The sequence below is a fragment of the Neopsephotus bourkii genome, unplaced genomic scaffold (genome assembly GCF_033783945.1).
Source record: "Neopsephotus bourkii isolate Nb327-2 ecotype Australia unplaced genomic scaffold, CSIRO-AGI_Nbou_v1 NB_53, whole genome shotgun sequence".
In the NCBI taxonomy this organism is placed as follows: Eukaryota; Metazoa; Chordata; class Aves; order Psittaciformes; family Psittacidae; genus Neopsephotus; species Neopsephotus bourkii.
The window spans coordinates 4,083,793-4,107,394 of record NW_026900570.1 but is presented as its reverse complement, the minus strand read 5'-3'; the positions used below and the strand labels follow the sequence as shown (position 1 = coordinate 4,107,394).

At 39.4% G+C, this 23,602-nt stretch overlaps 1 protein-coding gene across 2 annotated transcripts in view; it reads right to left on the bottom strand.

Annotated features, from left to right (window-relative positions):
- The window catches only part of DNAJB6 (DnaJ heat shock protein family (Hsp40) member B6), a 59,083-nt gene extending 38,158 nt beyond the window's left edge, over positions 1-20,925 (bottom strand). For both annotated transcript variants that reach the window (XM_061349524.1, XM_061349515.1), the window contains exons 1-5: positions 20,771-20,925; positions 11,178-11,286; positions 9,624-9,733; positions 6,889-6,948; positions 6,415-6,525 (exon numbers count right to left, since the gene is read on the bottom strand). In XM_061349524.1, the coding sequence (XP_061205508.1) occupies positions 6,415-6,525; positions 6,889-6,948; positions 9,624-9,733; positions 11,178-11,242 (346 nt within the window). In that variant the 5' untranslated portion in view covers positions 11,243-11,286; positions 20,771-20,925. The remainder of the gene's footprint in view (positions 1-6,414; positions 6,526-6,888; positions 6,949-9,623; positions 9,734-11,177; positions 11,287-20,770) is intronic.
- Positions 20,926-23,602: the final 2,677 nt, after the last annotated feature.

Sequence of the window (23,602 nt, the reverse complement as noted above, 5' to 3'; positions counted from 1 at the left end):
CTTCTACCATAACACCTGCACCCTGGCAGCTGCTTGGGGAACCAGATCAAGAACATATAAACTGAAAACAGCATCTCCAGATGAACAGAAGTTCAGCTAATTGATCTTTTGCTAAAGTTCACAGTGTGACCATAAAAGTAACTGCTGGTTACAAAGAAGACAGCAGGAAGAAGTGTCCAAGGGCCAAAAGCAGCACAGGACGGTGCTTTCAGCTGTTGAATAATGCTATCCCTGGTGAAAGTGTCGAACACATTCCAATGCAACACTATTTACCTCCAGAAAATCGTAAGTGTTGTGATAAACTGTGCACTGTCAGCAAACATTCTCACATGCACATGCTGCTGCAGCTGGAGAAACTGATAATTTTATAGGGACAGTTTGCAAAGGAACATTACCCTATAAAAAACAGGATCACTCAGTAACTACATACTACTGCCTCTGCCAAAAAACAACACACAAGCTGAATGCCCTCACTGCAGATGCAGGAGAATGACACTGGAGCTGCCACACACTGAGCAGAATAATGTTGCAAGGCTGCTCAGCTCAATGCCATTATTACAGACTCCCATGTTTCAGTAAGCAAAGACAGCATAGCCTGCTTGCCTGCCATAAATGTTATATTAAAAGCATACTATAAGTGACATCATTCCAGTAGAGTCTGAAATGTGGGTCTGAATAATGTGTTCATGCAAAGCGCTACAGATACATGCTACATAGAATAAAGCAGAATTCTGGGAGTAGGTGTTTTTATCTTACCTCCTATTCAAAAAAAATAGTTTCAAAGATGCAGATTTGCAGTAGACACATAGAATCACATAACACAGCTCTGAAGTAAACACAGGTACAAAAACCTGCATCATCAGAACTGGGCATGCAGCAGAAACCTGTAAGCACTTTTGCATGGAAATATTTTCTTCCTTAACTGCAAAACAAACATACTGTTGATGCCAATTACTCAGAAAAGACACCAATATGCTGCTGTAAGCACTACTGATTCACCCGCCTAAAATGTTTTACAACATGGTCTTTTATCACTGCTTACTTCCACAAATTAGATGTCAAATAGATGTTTGCCCCACTTATTTAAGAACGTTCATCTGCAGAAGCACTTTAAAGTCTTTCTAATGATATATAGCAGAGATCCTGGGATTAGTAATTTCCTAGAAAAAAAGAGACTTAAACATGACCTCTGAATGCCATCCATACTGTACTCTAGCATCTTTATAATTATGGTAAGTCCAACTCTAATCAGAGTTTCGTATTTACCAAACCAATGCCCAAATGTTCAGGCACACCTTGGAAACAGAAATCTTCCATTAACATTGTTATGTCCTGCTCACCTTGTGCTGTGTTCAGCGTTTGTCCTCTGACCAATTCAAACAGCTTGCCATCCAAGAAAACAAAACCAAACCATTTTCTTGGGGACTAATAACCTGAACCAGCTCAGGATGCCAAGAACAAACGTCCTCTTAGGCCAATGTGCTATCAAACAGCTTCTCAATGTATTCAATGGTCAAAGACTAAGTTTTAAGACATGATCATTTGGAGCAGTGGGCTCCTCTCTTTCCGCAGCAAAAGCTAAGTATTAGCTTAGATACCCACTGTGCCACAGCATTACCTATTACTGTTTGATAATGCTGTCTGGGTGAGACAATTACTGTGTTCCAAAAGTCTTCAAACCTACCAAGTAATTTCTGAGAAACTCATAGTAGTGGGATTGTGACCATTACATGAATAATCATGATCCAAGACCCATGCTTACAAACTACAACTGTGTACATTAATACCAAAGCAATGAATGAACATGCTAATCTCTGAGCACTTCATGAATTGCACTGAAAGCTGCAAATTCATGTCAACAAAAAGATTAATTACGAAGAGGTCAATGCTGTGCAATACAGCTTTAATCAAAAATTTTTTGGTTTAAGAACCCATTTGACTAACAAACACATTTTGCATTAGAACTCCTGAACATCGTAATTATCAGACATGGGATTACATATGGATTGAAACCATGATCTGACTCTTATGGAAGCTTGTGTCCTACTGAGGCAACTTTCTGTCCTTGAGACAAAAAGGCTGATGAAGCTATTCCATTCCTAAACATCCTAAAACACAGATCACGTAAAATAGAGTTTGCAACAATTACTGCACAGAGATTTTCCCCTTTCTCGTTAGGCGAAGACTCTTTAGCCTGGATACTTAAAGTCACTCACTATACTTTATATCTAATAGACCATGAGTATTATGGTAACCAATATTACAGTAGTCAATATGCAGTACATCGGTACACAAATAGCTAGTTGACATTCTCTGTGACTTATATCTAGCTAGCCATATAAAGGTGTTAAGATTAATTTTACCTGTGGTTTCCAGGAGTATAGATTTAAGTACCACATAAACCAGGTAACCAGAATTCTCCAGGGAAAACTCCAGAAAATGTGTATGGGTTCATACACATCAGCTGGTCTTAAATTTAGATTAAAATACACTGCGAGTTCTACTTCACAAACGAAGAAAAAAATTACGACATTTTTATAAAATACCATCTCAGAAGGTACACTGAGAATATTGAAGTGTTTAGGAACTCCAGCAAAACTGTCAAGATTATGATCTATGCTGAAAGAGACTCCACAAAGTCCTCTCTCAAAGTCCAGAGAGACCATCTATCTAGAGCAATTTAACACATCACATTATTAACATATTTTACCATGGATTAAAGCATGGTTCCTTGTGGGATTCATTAAACTAGATATACAGGCATCTAAAGCTCTTTGAAATGTCCCACAACAGCCTAACAAGCTTCTAATACTGCTTCTGGAAAATACTGGTCTGCTGTAGGTCCTGAGCCCATACAAAAATTACTCAGGCATCTCAAATACCCTAAATCATCTCAAATGTCATCAGATCTGTATGTGAAGCTCAATATATACAACTACTTAAGGAGTTGCTTGAACTACTAATGTAATGAACTACTTCAGTTGAACCACTAATGGTTAACATTATGCTCTCATGATAACCATTCCATCTTCCAGTGCAATTCCTTACTGATAATCCCTTCCAACATATAACCTGTTCTTGAAATGAGAATCTGAAAAGCCTCTAAACCAAAACCAAGTCAATTCTTTAATAGCCCAGAATCAGTGTCAAGCATTTTTTTCCTATGTGAAAACACATCAGTTTCTGTTCATCATAGTCCCTGAAGCAGCAGTCTTTATACAATATACCTCCCCTAACAGTGGTAACATCAGGATCACTATGAACTGATAAAATACAGAACATCCTTGAAAAGTTTGCAAGTAAAACACTACCTGCAATACAAATAAACCAAATAAAGGCAAGCACCATATATAGTCAGATATAGTTAAAATATAAAACAAGCTTACAGAAATGAGAAATCAATCCCTTTATGAAGAGTAAAGCGTCAGTTCTCATGTCAAAGGACAGCTGCATATGGTTCAGAGTGCTGCTTACCATCTAACCAGGCACTGATATTCCGAAGTAGCACTTTACAGTATAACGAGTAGTACTGCATAGGAAGCATTACCTTTTCTTCTGTTACAAGGCTTACCCTTCACCTATCTCAAAGAGACTGAAAACTATCACTGGAAGAGGTCACTAGGAAAAGGCAGATTCTGGTGTAACCAGCTGTTACAGAAAGGAAGTGCACACCTCTAAAGTTGAGTTAACCATCTATTACCTTATCAGAACAAGTTTTTAGAAGTACTAGCATTCATACGCCCTTATTCCAAACAATTGGCCTGAAAACCAGCGAAGAAAGACTGTGATGAGCTGAGTTAACTTCAGTGCAACACAAAGCACATAACATTAACTTTGCTCAATGTGGAAGTGTTAAGAGCCGTCTTCAACAGAATTATAAATTTTTATTTGAGAAGTCTGTGGTGGTTTGTAACTGAGTCCCTTCAGAAGTCTTCATACATTCTCCTCTTTTTTACAGATGAATAAAGATGCCTCTGCTCATACAGAAAACTTCCTATAACTGCAGTCGCAGTGCAACATAGCTCAGTGGAGTTTAACAGACTTGATTCATGGCACAACTTTAAGAATTCTTCACATTGCTTAATTTATAGGGATTATGCATCTGAATGGTGTTCTTTTTACATACTCAATGGCAATCAGGATAGAGAGAGTCCCACCTGCAGTCTATGTGCTTCAGTACATACTACTTCAAACTGTGTAAAAGGTGTAAACATTTCAAAGCATATATTTCATCTTTGATTCCACCAGTGCACATTCTAAAAAGCATTACCTCAGTCCTTATTCAGCTGCTTATAAAAACAATTATAACCTGAGTAGCTCTTTAAAAAGTCAGTAGTTCCACAGAAAATTCAAAGTTGAAAACTCTTTTTTATTAGACAAATTCCCTTATTCTTCAGGACAAAAGCTGTCCCACCAGCTGTGGGTGTTTCAACACAGCAGAAGCTACAAGGCCTCTTGTTCACCAACACAAATATTTGTGTTACACATGCAATTCTACTGCTTGCTTTTGGCATTAGCAAATGCACCATGTTCAGCTGAAAGCCCCTGTATTTTCATTTTGGACTATCTTAAACATTTGCATAAATGGAGGGATTGTTGTGGACACTTTTTATGCAAAGCTGTGGGAAAAATTGTTTTGAGTCACACTCCCCGTAATCAAACAACATCTGAAGCATCTTAAAGAAAAAAAAAGGGGGGAAAAGTGCTCACTTTGAAGCTTTCTGTCAAAAAAAGTTCCAAGAGCTTTTACTCAGAATCTGAAGCTCAACACAGGTTTTAGAAAATTAAGTAGGTAACCTGCTTTTGAGTAAATAAATTTGGGTGTTAAACAGGGGGAGAATGTTTTTGGAAGCATGCCTCAATGTCACCATTGAGGAATGTTATGTCCACTGTTTCCACAGGGTAAGATGTATCCCTATTCCTCTACAGGAGAGGGTGAAGTAGCTGCAATATACCAGGAACCTTGGCAATAGTGGCATCTCCATGTGGTGAGCTCCAGTCCCTTAATAGTCTTAGTGGCTCTTCACTGGACTCTATCCTGTAGCTCTGTCTCTTGTCTTGGGGAGCCGAGAACTGGACACAATACTACAGATGTGGCCTAAACAGTGCTGAAAGCACTCATCTAAATGGAAATCATCATTCAGTGAAGGCAGCAAAAAAGTTGCAACGCCCCAGCTCAGCCCCTGTTTCATTCATCAATATTTTGTTAATGCTTCCTCCAATCTGCACTTTACTACTTCTGATTTGCTACTGGATCTAATTGCTCAAGTTCTGCTGCTTATCCTTTACCAGATTCTTCCTCTAGTTACTCATGTAATTCATCAACTAACATTCTACCGAATTAATCCTCTAGCACTTCAACAACCCCTTTTCTAATTCTTCGCTAGAGTCACCCAACAACTGATGATCCCTGAATAGCAAACTACAGAAAGGTAATTAAAATCTGAGTTGAATTAGCCCTTTCATGCTGCCAGCAAAGATAAAAAATTCTTTGAAAATATTGAAACATCTTCATACATTGTTATAGAGATTAAACAATATCAAGGCACTGAACAGGAGCTCTGCTTTTCAAGTACACTTCTTGCAGTTTTCAATGAGACTATTTACTTTAAGTAAATACTGAACACAGGACCTGTTCCACTTTCTAGGTTAGCATTTTATGCAGCAGAACATACACAGTGATTTCATAAGAACTGCAACACCTCTGAAAAGGCTTTCAATACACTACAGTAACCAACATCACAAGCTGAAGGACCATCGGCACTATGGTAATAAGATCACTTTGACAATTTTATCACACTGTTTCTCCTTTAATTAAATGACGCATCAAGGCTTCAAAAACTACTTAAGCTATCTGAGCCTTAAGGGGCTCTATCCCCCAAGCAAACATGTGACATGAATTTGGGAGAGTATCGCCTACGTTATGTTTGCAGTTGTTCTTGTTTTGATACAAGAAAATCATTCCTGCAACCATCCAAGTTCAAGCTGAGAGCTATGGTGTAAGAGTTACAGTTAACCTGTCCAGTTCAGAATCTCTAAAAGCTACATTAAATATTTATAAATAAAAACAGATCAAATTCAACAAATTAAGTTCACCCAGTCAAATTCTCTAAAGGGAATTTCAGCCTATTGAATGTTGAATGTTAGTTCCTTCCAACCTAGAGACACAGCACTCACAATGTTATGACTTTTTAAACCACGACTTCCAACAAAACATACCTGTTCTGTACTATCAAATAAAACAAGAACAAACAGGTAGGAAGTAAACATTTTAAATCTAACACAAAATGCCCATTGTTTACCTGCAGTTCTCAGAGCTAATTCTAATAAAGCTGCATTGGCTATATTTGTTCTGCAAGAGTAAAGTTTTAGCCCACTTTAGATAAACGTAACTAAACCAGGTGGATTACTTACCAAAGAACTCAAATGTAAAGGGGTCCCTTCCACCAAAAAACTCCCTGAACACATCTTCTGGGCTACGGAATGTAAATCCAAATTCAAATGGATTATCATGATGATTTCCACCTGCAAAAAGATGTTAAATTTCAGTTACCCTCACACATTCTTACTAACAAGAAAGTTCAGGTCTGTATGGTATTTGAATCATTTAAAGATATAAACCCATCTTTAAAATGTCTCTTTCCCTTTCAGGTATAAAGTCCAGACAATACTTCTCATCACTAACTGCCTTGTCTCTGTTTACAGATTCAGTAATACCTTTTACTACAACAAGAAAAACTGCAAAAACAACTGTCATTTCAATTTTCACAAGGTTACATTTTAGGCCTTAGTACAGGCATTTCCAGATTCCCGTCTTAAAAAGAAAGCTGCAGAAAATTGCTCTCCACCAGAACAAAGAACGCAAAGAACTGGCAATTGTCAACATACCTCCGCCTCCATTTATTAAGCCTTCTTTTCCATATCTGTCATAGAGCTCACGTTTTCTAGCTACAAGGAGAAGTTGTATATGTCAGTAAATAGGCACACTGAATTTGGAAAAGAAAAACAAACCAACAACAAAACATGACAAAAACCCCAACAAATACATAACTGGTATTATCAGCTACACATTCCTCAAAGCTACTTTATCTGAGACAGTTCTGTCATGTATCTGGGCAAACATTGTTATTGAGAATTGCCAAAGCAATTTAGGCTCAAAAAGAACAGATACTAAACCTTAGGACTTACTACCACTTAGTTGTAGAAGCTCTGATCCTGTCGAATAAAAAAAAATAAAAATAAAAAAAAAATAATAAAAATAAAGGAGGTATAAGGACAAACTTCACAAGGAAGCTTGCCTTTAAAAAAAGAACACTGCAGTCAAGTCTCAAAGTTGGTCAAAACTTGCCTGGATAAAGCCCTGATCTCCTCAATCTCCAAGAAAAGATTCCACAGTCTCTCTGGAAAAGAGTCCCAGGCTCAAGCACTCTCATTGTTAGCATTGTCTTCCTACTACCCAACTGGAATTTCCCTTGTTATAAAAGCCTCGACCACTGCCTCTTTTCTTCCTATTGCACAAGATCAAGCCCATTGTAACAGAGCTATGAGAATGAAGGAGAGTGTTTGTACGAGTGATTGCAAAAGCCCTCAAATTAATTATAACCACTTTTAGTTTATTAAAGGGGAATGACATGATATTAAAAAAAATGCCATGGAAGGATGTGACTCAAACTGCTAGCTTTCTATTATTTTTGAAGGCATGGAATGGCTTGCTCTTAATTTCACTGCAGACCAGCCTTCCAGCAGTCATGAGAAAAGGGAAAAAAATAATTCTACATTACTATAGAAGATTAAGACTGCTCTGTTGTTTCTGCAAGGGAACCTGAAGAGCTTACTGAGGCAGACACTCAGTTATTTTGCATGCACTGGTGTAGAAGCAGCCAGAAAATAGTAGGGGCATCTGATTTCAGACTCCTAATATTAACATCCTATTCCCACTGGAAACTCCTTAGTGAAAGATGCTTTTGAAATTTGAATAGCAGCATTGAAAGAACGTGCAGTTACCTCAAACAGTTGAGGAAAAGTAAAATATTCCTAACACGGATTAAAATTTTATATACTGGGCATCATCTTCAAATAATGGAAACTTGCAATAGGATCCCCCACACACCCCCAGCAAAGCTTGGTACATTACCTGTATTGCCTTTCTGGAAAGTAATTTTAAAGAGAGGATGTTACCCTACCCATCAATGTAAAAAGACCAAAGCAGTAAGGCAGACAAACTGACAGAAGGAACAGGAAACAGCACAGACAATCTGAAGGCTCACAAAGCCTGAAGTTCATCTTGAAAAATGTAACGTTCTTGAAACCACAAGGGAAGCACGTTCTATGATCGCCCAATTTCAGTATTCTTTGCTTATGTAACCCCTTACAGAACTATTCTTCTGCCAGAAATCTGTATCCATTCAAGCCTGTAATAGCATCAGAAAATTTCATTAAGTCTACAGAACAGCTGCCTGCCTCTCAACTACAGGGCTCAGGATTCAGATATCCCTGCTGCACAAATGACTGTCAAGACACCAGTAACTTAGGATTTGGTCTAGATCCAAAACCAGGCAGCATTTTTAGAAGATGTTTTAAAATTCTAGCAGTGTAGTCTTTCCAAAGAGCTTTAAGATCTGTAAAACAACCAGACTAGTACCCTATTTTTATCTTGCTTAAAATAAAAAAATTGCATAAGGAGGTTAAATTACTCTAAATGACAAAGATACAATGAACTGACAAACTAAACTATCTTTCTCCGATGTCAATTGCATATCAAAAACAACCCCAAAAAGTGCGTGTACAGCTTGACAAACAAGGCCAAATTCTGAAAGATAATCTAGATGCTGCTAGCACTTTAAATATAGCTTTCCCTTGCTCACTGGTCTCAGGTGAAATCAAGGACACTTCAGAAATAGCACAGACAGCTGCAGTCAATTACAGGGGAAAAATAATCAAAGTCACTTCGTTATGATTCAGCCTGCTTTTGCCAGAACATCAGCACAAGTTAATGATGCTTTCTCCAAGCAAGAAGACAGGGGTGAACCATAAGCTGAATTCCTCTACCACATAGGTGAAGCTAAACAACTTTTCCTGAACAATGAAAAATTAATACTCTCCTCAGTACCACTGATGACTGAATTTATGGAATTCCCCCAAAAGCAATCCAAATTTTCAGCAAGGTTTACAGTACACTTGGGCTTTGTGAAGACTAGTTTACTGTAACAAGAAATAGAGGCAGCAGATACTTCAGAGCTTGTCTAGCCTGACTTTTACTGGATAAAAAAACATCATTCCCCTGTACTGATGGTAACACTGGCTTCACCTCCCAAGATGAAAATGACTTGGTAATCAGATAGATCTTCAGAAATTTCTGAAGAGGGCCTGGCAAACAAGATCTCGATTTCTAGAAGAACTGATTTGGTTACTCCTCTACAGAGATACTGAAGTTTTTGCTTTGAAATTTCTGCTTACCCTATCTTACCTGCAAAAGCTTCTTTATCTCTCCTTTCTTTTGAAAGGAAAGTAGTTGAGCTGGATGGTAAACCAAAGTTACAATATCCCTTTAAAGCATCATACATCAGCACTTTCGGTCTGTTAACCAGACTAGAGACAGGCAAGAGCCCTTTTAAAATACTTACCATCTGACAAAACTTCATAGGCCTCCGCTACTTGTTTAAACTGTCGTTCTGCCTCTTCTTTATTGTCTGGATTTTTATCAGGGTGCCATTTTAGTGCCAATTTACGGTATCTAAGTGGAAGGAAAATAAAGAGTATTTTAGTCTGAAATGAAGGAATATACTTTACAGATAAACACAAAGTGTTTTAAACAAGCTGTGAGGGATTAAAACATTTAAGAATTCCCCAGTGCTTTGTATCTCGCATCTAAACCAGTACCAATAGTTTCTACAGGTACACCAAGAACCATCTAGTCAGATTTGATTTAAAAAAAAAAAAAAAAGAAAGAAGAAAGTGGGTTTGGGGTTCTTTAGTTGTTTTAAGAATATTCCTATGAGTTTCCAATCAGTATCTGGCAGGTCTGAGAAAAACTTTGTGTAACATTTCAGCTATGGGCTTCTCCTTAGAGCTCCGTATTTATTTAATACTACAGTCAACCATGGGAAGCACCGAGAGTATTCATCTGGCACAGAGAAAGACAAAAATGATCCAGGAGTACCCTGATGCCAGACTTTGGCAGCAGCCTAATATCAGTCACTTCTTTGACTGCTACATCTGCACACACTATCTATTCTCAAATGAAATATTCTAGACAGAGTGCTCAACTTAGAGCAGCAAAGCTAACCTTGCACTTAAGTTGGAGTGTTTTACATAGAGTCATGCAACAACACAGCTTGAACATTTGAGCTGGCAAAGTAGCATGTGCAGCAATTTGCAAAATAAAAATGGAGGAAAGAAAAAAACCCACATAAATCAAGCTTCCATGCACTAATTTGGTTAATTAAGTTTAGAATCCTAGGAGGAGGCGAAACTGAAACACAGTATTTTCAGGTCACTGGAAACTGCAATTTACTGTCAAACAGTTTTAGCATACTAAAAATGAGAACTACAGAAATGAGTTGCTCCCAGCTGTTTGCTGAAAAGTAAATGGTATCTTCTGAAAATTTTAGGAACATCCACATTAAAACAACACATAAACAGTAAATCTAAACGAAGAACAGTATGCAATTCTTTTGAACTTCCCTAATTTAATATGGCGGTGGGGAGGGAGGAATACTAACTGATGTTTAGTCCATTCAAATCTAAGCACAGAAACCAGACCTCACGTTAACAAAGAACAACATGCCAAGTACTTGTTAATAACTTTGTAAAAGCATCTCTGCAAATGGAGGGGAGGCCTAGTTACTGCAATCCAGCCAAACAAGAGACTGACGCTGCCTCCTGTACCAGATCAAGTTTGGAAGCGCACTTATGCAGAAATGGATTTAACAGTGATAAAAATCCAGTGACTGACAACATTCTCACTTCAGCAGTACTCAAGTTTCTTTTCCTAATTGCATAAAAACAAGCAAGTGCTTTTTCTTCAGAACACTGAACATTTCTGTTAGCAAAGCTATCACCTCAGATGACTAAACTCACACCCTAGTATTAACTTCAAAGTGAGAATCTAAAAACAATGTTATTATATTTGTTCCTTAAAATACACAACATCAATTAAATATGCTAGTTATACTTACGCTTTTTTAATATCTTCTGCTGAGGCATGCTTCTGCACTCCCAGAACTTCATAATAATCCACCATGTTTCAGTAGTCGTCTTCTTAACAACAGCTGAGCCTTTCAAGTCCTGTAATAACAAGATTTTGGAAGTTAAGCTTGTCCAGTAATGCTACTTCATAGAAGTCAGGTAGTAGAGTATTATTTTTCTGTAGCAAACCTGATCTGAGAGCTCCTGGCTTTTAGAAATTCAAATGTTCCAAAGTAAAAAAAAATAAAAGACATTTGCGATTATTGTTTTGATTTGTATGTTACTCAATCCCCCTAAATCACAGTGCACAGTCACACCAGTAAACAGCAAGTTCCTTAAGAAGACTAAGTACAGTGTGTCACCATCTTGATATATACATTAATAACAATGCAGAAGAAACCATGTATCATTAACACTTTGTCCTCTCTGACACACATGTCATGTCTTAAGCACATAAGCAAAGGGCCACATCTTTCACATCTACTCTTCAGAGCATTACTTCCGCTGTTTCCTTCAAAACCACAATGTACATGCAGGTCTTAGACATCTAAAATCTCACCTACAGATTCTAATAAACCATTCTTGTACTCAAGCATTGACTGAAAATTCACACAGCTACTGAATTCCATTTACTTTCTTTATGATTGCCAATATAAAGCACATAGCCAGGCAAGACTGCTCAAACTACAATGTTAACCAACCAACAGAAGAGAAGTACCTTGTGTTTAAAAGAATGAAGTTTTCACAAGAGTCCTAAGAAACCTACAAGCTAAAAGAAAAAGCATTTGCCGTACTCAAATACTGATTGTTTCTTGTCAATATAAAGAGTTAAAGACCAGTTATATTAACCATTATTTCAACTGAATGACCACAAAGACAGAAGAATCTTTCTAAAAATGTCAAGAATATTTCATGTCTTCATGCAGAGGCTTCTTCCCACCACTGCAACAAGTCCCCATTCTGGCCACACTTCCAACCAACTTTCCACCCTACCACTGCTGATGTTTCAAGTTTTTTTTGAAAAAGGCAACACTGACTTTTACAATGAATTAACTCACTGCCAGCAAAGTCTCACAAACATAAGCAAATATAACAATACAGCAATGTATTAGTCACATTTTCTTAATCTGTGCATCAAGAATAGGTATTAATTTAAATCACTCCTCCCCCAAGTCAGTGTTTTTCATTTCAGCCCAGGCAAAGCCTCATTTTCATCGTATTCCATACAAATGCTGAAAGAATCAAGCATGATATAGCCCAGTAAAACACTATGAAATTAATTTACTGTACTAGTATTACATGCATCTTTCAACATCCTGGCATATAAGCATTAAAGAGAGACTTCCGTTTAAAATGAACTGGTACATCTTCAAAATTCATTGCTGTTCCAAGTTAATGAGCTTTATTTAGGGATGTGGTTACACACACATTTCTTCAAATGGCAAAACCAGTTTAAGAAATACCCTGCCATGCTACCTTCCCCCTTCAGACTACTTAAAGATGCATATGTAGGGAGGAGCTATGTGCATTTGGAAGTTGGGTGGTTTTAGCCACCTAGTTAACAATACTGTCCCACAAACACAAAATTAAAATGTAGCAGGTAAACAGACCTCTAATTATTCTTCCCTTTGAAGAAAACTCATTGAAAAAAAAACTGTATAGTAATTTTGTGACCAACACCAAGGGAAGCTGGGAGACATGCATTAAAACTAATGCAAAATCTAGCACAGTAATGGCAGGGTTCAATATGTAAACAAGGAGATTACCAACAATATACCAGAATATTTGCTGGTAGCTAGCCTTACTAGTTTTGTTGTTTGCCAAGCAACGATTAGAAGAGTTCAATGGACATACAGGTGAGGAGCAAGGTTAGCAATAGTTAAATATATTATCAAATCCTGCAGCTAATCCTTACGAGTAATGGCATATATAGAACATAAAAGTTTACAGAGAGAAATCAGGAAGGGGAAAGGGGGGAAATCTAGTATAAGTAATGCTTAAAGCTAGGCACAACCCCTCCTAACAACACATACTAGCCTAAAACCAGTGAGCTAACAGCAGGAAGCCACAACACACAGAAGCACACACAATACCACTATGTGTTTTTCCTATACTCGCCTTTTTTTCTTGCATTAGCAAGTCAATTTAGGCTGATATCTTGAAGGGACAATTCGAACCTCAAGCTCCTAGTTACAATAAGCAGGTAGGAAAAGCCACTTAGATGTAAAAAAATAAATTGCATCTTTTCCTAGAGAACCTTGTGCACACTGGCAGTAATGCTGATTTCAATGCACACTTCTTTAAACACTTCAGCCAATTGTTTAAAAACAGTGCTTCAGTGTTACATGTTCTGACTCAAAAGATGCAGTGATGTAGTATACTAAATAACACAAATCTGAAGCTGGGACCAAAAATGAGGCAATATGACCAGTTCTTAACAGATTACTCTGACCCTAAAAAGCCACTCCTCCAAGGACAGGGGAATTATTTCAAAGTAGTATCTGGGGTTTCAATATTCTTTGGTGTGTTACTGTTTTTACTTGCCACTAACAAAGTCTGGAATTAAGACATGCCAGCAGCTCTCTAAAGAAAACAAACTGTTTCTATCCTCCTCTTAAACATTCAGGTGACAGTAAGAGCTCATCTCTGACCAATCATTATTTCTATCTGCCAGTTACCATAAAGCATAAATGGCAGTGTTACAATTTTAGGCATCAGAGGAACTTTTTTTACTGTGCACAAAAATATCTTAGCAGTATTTAAATGAAGAAAGTTTTCTGCATTTTCTGGTAGTTTTTTGGTTGGGTTTTTGGGGGTTGTTTTTTTTTTTTTTTCACTAAAATCAGTAGTTCTAACGCTAGTAGGAATCTACACAGTGAAAATGCCTAGATGTTTCAAAGAAGCAAACCATATACCTTCCTGCAAAATGAAAAGCAAAAAAAAAAAAATCCTCAACTGTCCTAAACAAAATGGCATGACAGAAATTTTCTTCCAACCTCAAATCTGTCAAGCAGTTTGTCTCCAAAAAATACAAGCAAGGCTCATTAAGGGGTTATTTTTGCAAGGCCAGAGGAAGCCAGCCCACATTAGGTAATTTCCCACCTCCAACCACAGAAAAATCTTCAAAGTCTAAGAAAAAAAACAAGCAGAAATACTTCAGATAAAAGAATTTGTTTTCATGGCCTCCTTGTTTGCTTGCAAAAATACAGTTACTTGTGTTCGTAACTGTACTATGTTTATAGGATGATACCAGCTAATCTAACTTCTCTCTCCCTTGGAGCATGAACAAACATTCAACTGTTTAAGTGAACCAAAAGCCTCCATACCTTACAGATTTCTCAGTACTCACAAGAGAAGTCAGCTTTGTTCTGGCTACCAAGCAGAAGCCCTGAATGCTCCTACCTACTCAAGGCAACTATGAGGTGTACACGACCAGGCTTGAGACCTGCCTCTCAGGCACAACACAAAGCTAGATCAGTTTAGTTACCTTGAAAATTGGCTCATAAACTCTTTATAGCAAAGTCCTCAGCTACATAAAGGCATGAGAAGAATTACAGAAGACAGATAACTTAGAGAGCTATAAACTTTTATAAGATCAGATGACAAAGAAGAAAGTAATCAAATGCATAACCAGCAGGAATGACAAAGCAGCACCCCTAACTAAATATGGAAGGGAAGAAGGTATACAAACAAGAAATTCTTAAATCAGTCAAGAGGGAATTCAGACAGCAAGGGGCACACAACCTCTGCAGTCAGCCCAGTCAGAAAAAGTTACCTATTTCTGGCCATGAAGCAACGGGGCAGCACAGAGATTCCCGAGAGATGCCAGAATAGCTCCAGGTCAGTGACTAGCAGCAGTCACCTGGGTAGAGAGAGAAGGAGCTCCAAATTCCTGATTTGTGCCGTTCACAGAAGCAGCCAGTCATCAACATCCTGTGCAAGCTGCATAGCCGTCCAATTCCTAATACCTGCCCCGCTTTCTATGAATGTGCCAAAAGGATTGCATCCTGCCAGCAAGACAGCAAGAGTAAATATCCTGTTCTGAATCCCAGTTCAGCCTGAGCTTGTGTCTGACCTACTCAACAGCAACTGAGCTATTTAGACTTCTCTGGCATGTTAATAGATGATGCACACAATCTTTGGGAACTGCAACCTATGATTAAAAAACCTATGATTCCAAGAGTTATTAGAAAGCAGCAGGTCAGTTGGACCTGTTGAAATTTTACACTCCTTCAAATAAAAACAAGGCTACAATACCATTAATATTGTTGTGGATCCAGAGCCATCCAAAGAACATCAGCAACACACACACAGACTTCCTAAGTTTTCTGGTACTTCTCAATTTGGTTTTTATATAGGTAACCTTTAAGACATCTTTAATAAGTTCACTGTTATTTACAGTCCAGCAAATTCAGACATACACAAATATTTTCAGTCTTCAAGTTACAAATTTGATCTGAAGTCCAGTCACTTCATTTGCTCACAAGCTATATATTTCAAACAACCCATGAATTGTAATTATCTGCCTGTATCTCTCCAAGCTACCCATTTAAAAGAAGGGTAAATAAAAATCAACCATAAAGCACTAAGTATTTACCAAGGCTTCCAAGACACAATTGTACCAGCGGCACAAGGAGTTCTCACTGGCTTGTAGTGGTCGCTGGCTTTAACATACAGACACTGGTTACAGAAACCACCTTCTGGTGTCATCCCGTGCCCTTACAAAAAGGTAAATCTCGCCACAACTGCTCAGGCAACAATAGAAGATATTTTATCTAGTACAGCTCAAATACACAGGAAGCTATACAAGTCCCAAAACCATGGCCAGCTCCCAAACAAAATGAAGAGATCTTTGTCAGTTCTAGCAATAGATCTGGGATGGGCCACCCATAACTGAGCGAAACCATAAGCAGCACTGTGCTAGCGCTAACAAAAATATGCCCACACCATATACCAGAAAACTGGTAAGTGCAATACAATAAGAAAACTCAGGTAAAGTTTGCAATGAATTTATCTGACAAACACATTTAAGCAATGCACCCACATTTTTTCTTCCCCGATATAGAAAGAATGTGGTACAGACTATGGTACACTAAAAACTTCACTACTTTGAACTTCTACTTACCCAAGAAAGCCTAGAAAAGCTGTCACAGTTTAACTTCACAGGTTCCTTAAATTTATTGTTTCACAGAAAAATGTAAATTTACCATATAATTAAAGTTAATAAAATATACTTGGTTAGCAATGTTTATACTCATTACATTAATACTACCACAGAATTCCTGTGAAATGAATGTAATAAAATGAGCATTCAAAAAAGCTTAATTGAGAAACAGGATGTTGGCTGTAAGCACGAGACTATGTCAGAAAACAGGGTGGATTAGAATACTGTGATTATTATACAAGATGATGCAGTTTATGCAGGGGAAAAGGCAGCTAAGCTGACTGCTTTATCTTGCAGTTCAAGTCCTATTTAATAAAAACAACCACCAAAAAAAATCAAAAAAACACAACAACAAAAAAGCCACCTGCACAAGGCTCCCTCACCCCTCAAGGCAAGAAGTTTCAAAGAACCCTCTCTATTCCTCTCCTTCGCAAGGGGAGCAAGACAACTGTGGCAAGAACTGGATGAAGCCTTGGGTGAGATGGTTTAGTGGGAGGTGTCCCTGCCCATGGCAGGGGGGTTGGAACTAGATGATCTTAAGGTCCTTTCCAACCCTAACTATTCTATGATTAGAATCTAACTACAGGACTTCATCCGTATTACTGCCTGGCACACAGAAAGCCTTCAGAGGGCAAGAAGGAAGAATCCAGTAGAAAGCAATTAATCTACCAAAAACTGTAAGAGAAGAAATCTAAATTCTTTGTCAAAGAAATGTAAGCAAGCTAACAAAAACCAGGGAAGGAAATGGATCAGTGACAAGGCTACCCTCACACTCTTGGCCAATATTCTGCTGCTTATCTAGCTGATCTATGAGCATGCCCTAAATCAAGGGGAACTTATTCACAACCTCTCCTTAAAGCAAAGGGGCATTTTTCCAAATCACAACAACTCAGGTGTCCAAATTTGGAACTGTGGCATATAAATATCTGAACACTAGCACTCTCCTAAAACAAACCATAAAAGGCTATTTTATACAAAGTAAAAATGTTCCTAACTCATTTTAAAAAATGCATGAACTGTGTTTGATTAAGTGATTAACAACAGCAAAAGCCTCAACTGGCAAAGATCAGGTTCAGAAAGTTTCAGCCAAATAATAACATGCAACCAGATGATCCTTCAGGGAAAATAGCTTAAAATTTCTACGCACATCCCCTAACTACTTTTTGAAGACACAATTTTACTTAAGCCAATCAGCACGAAGAAAAGTTACACTAAGCAAACACCAATGGCTTTTTCAGAACCATAACAGTCTGTCATAGATTTAGATGTTAAGAACGGAAAAGAATTTCTTGTAATCAACAGAATTAACGACAATTCAACAAAAAGTGGCTGCAATGCAGATATGAGTGGCTTTAGACTTAGTATATAAGTTTTGCAATCCTTACTAGATGGTGAGTCCTTACTAATACCTACAGGTTTTCAGCACTTATTTGGAACAAATAGAAAATAAATGATACCTACAACTAGTAACTGTAAGAGAAATAATTCATGCATATGAATTTCATTCTTAACAGTTAAATGAACAGAAGCAGGATAATGTTTTAAGTCTGAACTTAAAAATCTAACACCTGTTCAAATGAAGTATTTCAACAAAAGCAAAAAAAATAACTTAAGCCTGGTGATATAATAAACTATGGTTTTAATATAAATCTATCTTGAAATAAACAATTTTCATACAAAAGATAAAAGAAATTTTAACAAAGCTAAGTAATTTCTCACTAATCCTTCCATTCCTTAAACAAATCAATACAAAGGAAAAGCTGTTAGCAGAAAATGTTTTCAGGACACAGCTGACAAGGTTCTTCATAAGTACTATTAGAGAAATGAGCACTTCCTACTTAGGGAGCAAGAAATTAAAACATTAAACTCCATACAACTAAGTTGAAAGTTAAGGCAATAAATTCAAAATATCACTATTTATATGGTAACAAACAGATGGTCTGCTCAAGTCTCCAATTCCAGTGTACTGACCTGACCAAGATACACTGTCCTCTACAGCCAGCAGCACAAGAGCAGAACATGCTAACACGGGTGGCTGCACTCTACCACCAACCCAATGTGACACTGCAGTCAATTCCAGACTAGAACTTCAGTGCCTCTGGACTCACAGTAAAACACAATAATAACCTTCATGTCACATAACCTCAGTTCACAGACCTAGCTGCCCAAAGCGCAGACATACAGAGGCAGGAGACCAGAAGTTTTATAGTTCAGAAGAAAACCATGGGTATTTCCTTCCTCAGTACAGTCTAAATACTATTAGAAATCTGTATATCATTGTCACTGAGGTGGGGATTTACCGTAAGTTGTTTCCTGTCTCCATGTACATTCCAAAACTTCTAGTAGGTGAAAGAAGGAATACGGCAGGTAGAGAAATTTATATGTCTATTAAAAAAATAAACAGCAAAACACATTATCTCTCCAACTAAAAATTCTGTGTTACACAGAAATTAAGCCTTGCATCCTTCCTCACAAAGTCCAACCAAGATAAATTAGTAAACTGCATCAATCCAGGAAAGACAAGAGAAAATACCAGAGAGAAAAACTGTTTTGGTAAGAATGTGTAGTCAGAAAGCACAAGTGCTAAAAAAGACAAATCTTACGGAGAGTGAGGGGGAACTTTGCAGTTTGCAGACAGAGAAATTAACACTGCAGTTTAAATAATACTGCAAGTAAGAAGAGTAATTTAAATTTATCCTCAAATATCTGGGATTATTTAAGAAAATTAAATCCTACATTCACTTCAGTTTCAAACAGTCTCTTGTTCTCCACTGAAAAGGCAGCACAAGAGCCAAAAGGGGAAAACAGTTACAGTATTGTACTCTAGCTCTCATTTTGGCTGTTTAAAATAAAAACCCACAGAAAGTAACCACGGACAAGATCTGTCAATACGTTTACTCACAAATGTCCAAACAAAACTTCCCTGACAACATAATCCAGTGAACCAGACGGTACTTTAACTATCAGGCTCTTCAGCATCAGCTGAACATAAAATCCCTCTTAACAAGTACAAGGATCTCCAGAAAGTAAACAAAAATTAAGGTGAGCAAGCAACAATAACTGCAACCTCAGAGGACAAGGAACACACAGCAGAGCTTCATTCTAGCTGTTTCCTCTGTGTCAACACCTTGTTCTTATCACTTCTGGACACTATACCCTAAAAACTCAGCACTTGGTCACTGACTGAGTATTCAATGTCACAAGCTTCACCATTTGCACATTACCATTGTTATAAATTTAGCTTCTATGATGTTACTGTGTCCAAATGAGAACCAAAAGAGAAGTTTATTATTATCAGAACTCAAAACAGATTTGCTCAGTATTTTGGATAATCTTTCTTAATGCCTTCATTAGAATGGCTCAAGCCTGCAGCACTGGTTTTCAGCTGCCCACAAAAAGCTCGAACAGTAAAAACATAGCATAGCTTAAAGCACTCCTTCCATCATGAACACCGGTCATAAATGCCTTCGCTTCTCAACTCTGTCCTCTCGGAACTCCTGCGAATATTGCCACAGGCAGGTAAGGAACACTGTTGTCAATGTTCAACTCAACTTGGAACTTGACAACAGTGAGTTCAAAACACCTAACGACTACTGCCTTCACCCACAACAAACCTCACTACTGACCCTGCTCTGAGCTATAAACACAAAATAGTATTTAATTAAACTGCTTCTATCGGAAGAAAAAAGAGAAGCCCATTTAGTTTACAGATTTGTCAAAACAATACACGCGGGAAAAAGAAAAAAAAAAAAAAAAGGACTCGAGGTAAAGGCCTATTCACCACGATCAAGAGCAAACGCTGAACTAAGGCGCTCCCTCACTTTTCTGTAACTGAAACCACTGAAACGAAAAGAAATCGAAATGCGGATTTTATTTCCCCCGCCACGGACCTTCTCTGCTTACAGCAACCCGGAGACAAATCCGACCTGGGAGAGCACGGCCCGGGGAGGCAGAACTGTATCTCCCACTCCTTGTTACGGCCTGAACCGCAGGCAGCAGCGGCGCATGGGGGCGACTCGCTCGCTCGCTCGCTCGCTCCCTCCCGCCCTCCCCGCCCCCAAGCGCCAGCGCTTCTCACCGCCCCCCCACACTCAAGCCTCTCTCAAACCGCCTTGCGCCCCGCGCCACGACGCTCTCGCACTGCTGGGGACAAACCTCGGAGACAAAGACGCCTGCTCCCGCGGGGAACCCTCCGCCACCGGTGCTCCAGCGTACAGCATGGCGGCGGCGCCGGCCCAGGACCCCGCCAAGCTGCGCCGGAGGCCCCGTTACCACCAACACTGTTGCTAAGACCCGAGGCCTGGCACAGAACGCAGCATTACCCCCCCCCCACACACACACACACACACGCTGCCCTTCCCCTCACACGGCCGGGCGAGCCGAGCAGCGCTCGGGAAAGCCTCGACTCCCTTCACTCACCCGCGCAGTACCTGCGAAGCGCTGCCACCACCCTCCCGCCAGCAGCGCCGGACAACGGCAACTGCGGCAACTCTTCGCCGCCGCAAACAGGAAGCTCCGTCAGCGCGCAACGTCACTTCCGAGAGGCTGTTTCCGGAAGTTTCTCGAACGGCGTGCTGCTCCCCCACCGCCTTCCCCCTCCCGCCGCGTGCGGGGAGAGACCGCCCCCTGCCGGCGGTCGGCGGCTCGGCAGAGGGCGGGGCTTCGCCCCTAGCGAGCGGGGACGGGGGGTGCAGGTGGTGAGGGGAATGGACGGTCACTGTGGTAAAGGCGTTCTGGAGGACTGCCACAGGGAACGCTGCTTGCAGAGCTGCGGGCCGCAGCGCAACGGGGACGTGCGGCTGCTTCCGCGAGTACAGAGGAGGCCACGAAAATGCTCCGAGGGCTGGAGTACCCCTCCTATGAAGACAGGGTGAGATAGCTAGGCTTGTTCAGCCTGGAGAAGAGGAGGCTCCGGGGATCTTTAAGGTCACTTCCAGCCAAATCAGTTTATGCATAGGTGAGTTTGGCTCCTTAAAAGCCAAAATGTCTTCCCCCATGTGTGACTTTATTTTACTCTCAAAACCAGTAACCCCCATGCCTGGTTATCCTGGGCTAGATTCAGCATTTTCCAGCTGGCACATGAACAGATGCTGCTTGAATACATTTGAGCATCCTTTGGGTTATACTTTAGTATGTGGTTTTCTTGGTTGTCATGACTGAGAGCAAAGTATAAGCAGCCAAGTTACTCTATTTTAGAAATTTGGACTTTATCCATGATTGAAATTTGCTGTAAAAATATGTTTCTCATTCTTTATTTTAAAAGTTGTACAAGGCATTGATTTACTGATCACCAAGGTGGAACTTGAGAGTTTCCACATCTAAAATGTGTGCTCCACAAATTGAAAGGCTACTCACCATTTTGGAGGTGCTTATGTGTCAGTGGGATCAGCTCAAATGGAAAAAAGCAAGCTCTGGAATAACAGGAAAACCTAATACAACTGAGCAAGACAAGGTAGGACAACCCTAAGTATAGGCTTGGTGTTTTGATTTGATGCTAAGCAGCAGTCATGGAAACAAGTCTTTAAAATTAGATCAAAGAGACACTGAGCACTATTATTAGTTTCTCATCAGCAGGTAGCTGTGAAGGCCAAGTTGTTGATCCACTTGGGAAAGAATAAATAAAGATGACTGGTGGGTTGGCCTGGCTCTTTCTAAAAGGTGTGGTTGCAAACCTCAGGAGACCCCTAGCCTGGCAGGTGCAAAGGCAAGCTGCAGGTTAGCACTGTGTCGTTTGGGAGGAGATCTTATAAACATTTGATTTAATGCTTTAGACATTTATTGATTTGGAAATAAAAGAGTTTTCCTCTTTCATGAGTTAAGACAGGTGAGAACAAAGGATAAAAAGTCTTCACTCTTTGAAAAACCTCACCTGCAGTACATAAGCTTGGAGGGGTACATGAGGCAGTTACTTTAATTCCTTACAGAGTAGATTTTTGAGGAGACAGTGTTCTCACAGGAGAATGAATAATTGGTACATGAACTCTGAATCATCCTGAAAGATACAGCAAGGCCGTGAGAGGCCCGAGGAAGCTTAAGGAAGCAAGATAAGAAGCAGCTGGAATTCACCGAGTTAATGAGAACTGTGGACTGTTGGCAAGCTTTCGAGGTCAAGTTCTCACACCTGTGCTTAACCAATTATATGTTAGTCACTAAGGGTCTTCAAGACATATATCCAATCACCATATGCCAAATCACTGTTAAATGCATGTAAGAAATAGCATATAAGGGGTTAAGGCTTTGTAATAAACGGCAGTCGCTTGATCACATTGATCGTCTCTGCGTTGTCCATGACTCCCACATCAACAGATTTTATATTAAATTTATGGTGTGGTGGATGCTAACCATAAAATTTTCTATTTATCCACAGAAGCAGAATGGTGGCAAAGGAGTGTAATTCCATGTGGAATTACAGGGTTGAAATCACAACATTGTCTGCATGAGCACGACCAGGATCACAACTGCTGCTTTAACACAGTTGTACAGGTGACAGCATTACATTAATTTTCCCATAGATTTTCTAACACTGTTCTGACTCTAAACTGCACCCTTCATATATAGGAATAAGGTTTGGAAAGGCTGAGAGATCAGTTTTGTGCTTGGAGAAAATAAGGTATGAGAAGCTCAACATGACCCAGCAGTGTCTACTTGCAGTCCAGAAAGCCAACAGTATGCTGGACTGCAACAAGAGGAGCATGGGCAGCAGGTCCAGAGAGGCAGTTCTCCCCCCCTACTCTGCTCTTTTGAGACCCCACTTGTAGTAGACTAAAATTTCAACCGGTCTTGTTTTCCTGGCTTCTGTTTGTTTTGTGATGGGAAGAATGCTGCTTGCTGGTAAGCAGTGAAGGAAATGCTACTTTCATACTGCTCTACCCAGTGCACTTGCTGCTTTTGCCCAGCAAGGCTACGCACCCACCTCTGACCCCTTCAGCTCTTCATCAGGTCAGCTCAGCCTCTAAGACCTTCCAGGCTAATGTCATCTAATCTCTGTATGTCCAGGCAAAGTCTCTGCTTCTCCCATATCACCCAAAGAGATACTGTGTCTGCAATTCCTTTGCTTTTAAATTGTAACACTCCAATAAAAAATGTTCATAACCATAGCCAGATACTGCCAAGCTATCCTTTTACCCCTTTTTCTCTCCTTCAAGTTACATAGTTCAAGTACCAGAGGACAGGACAAACTAGTTCCCCAAGAATTAATTAGAATTCTCCTGACCCGTAATTTGGTTTGTTATTTGTGTTCAGTCACGCTCA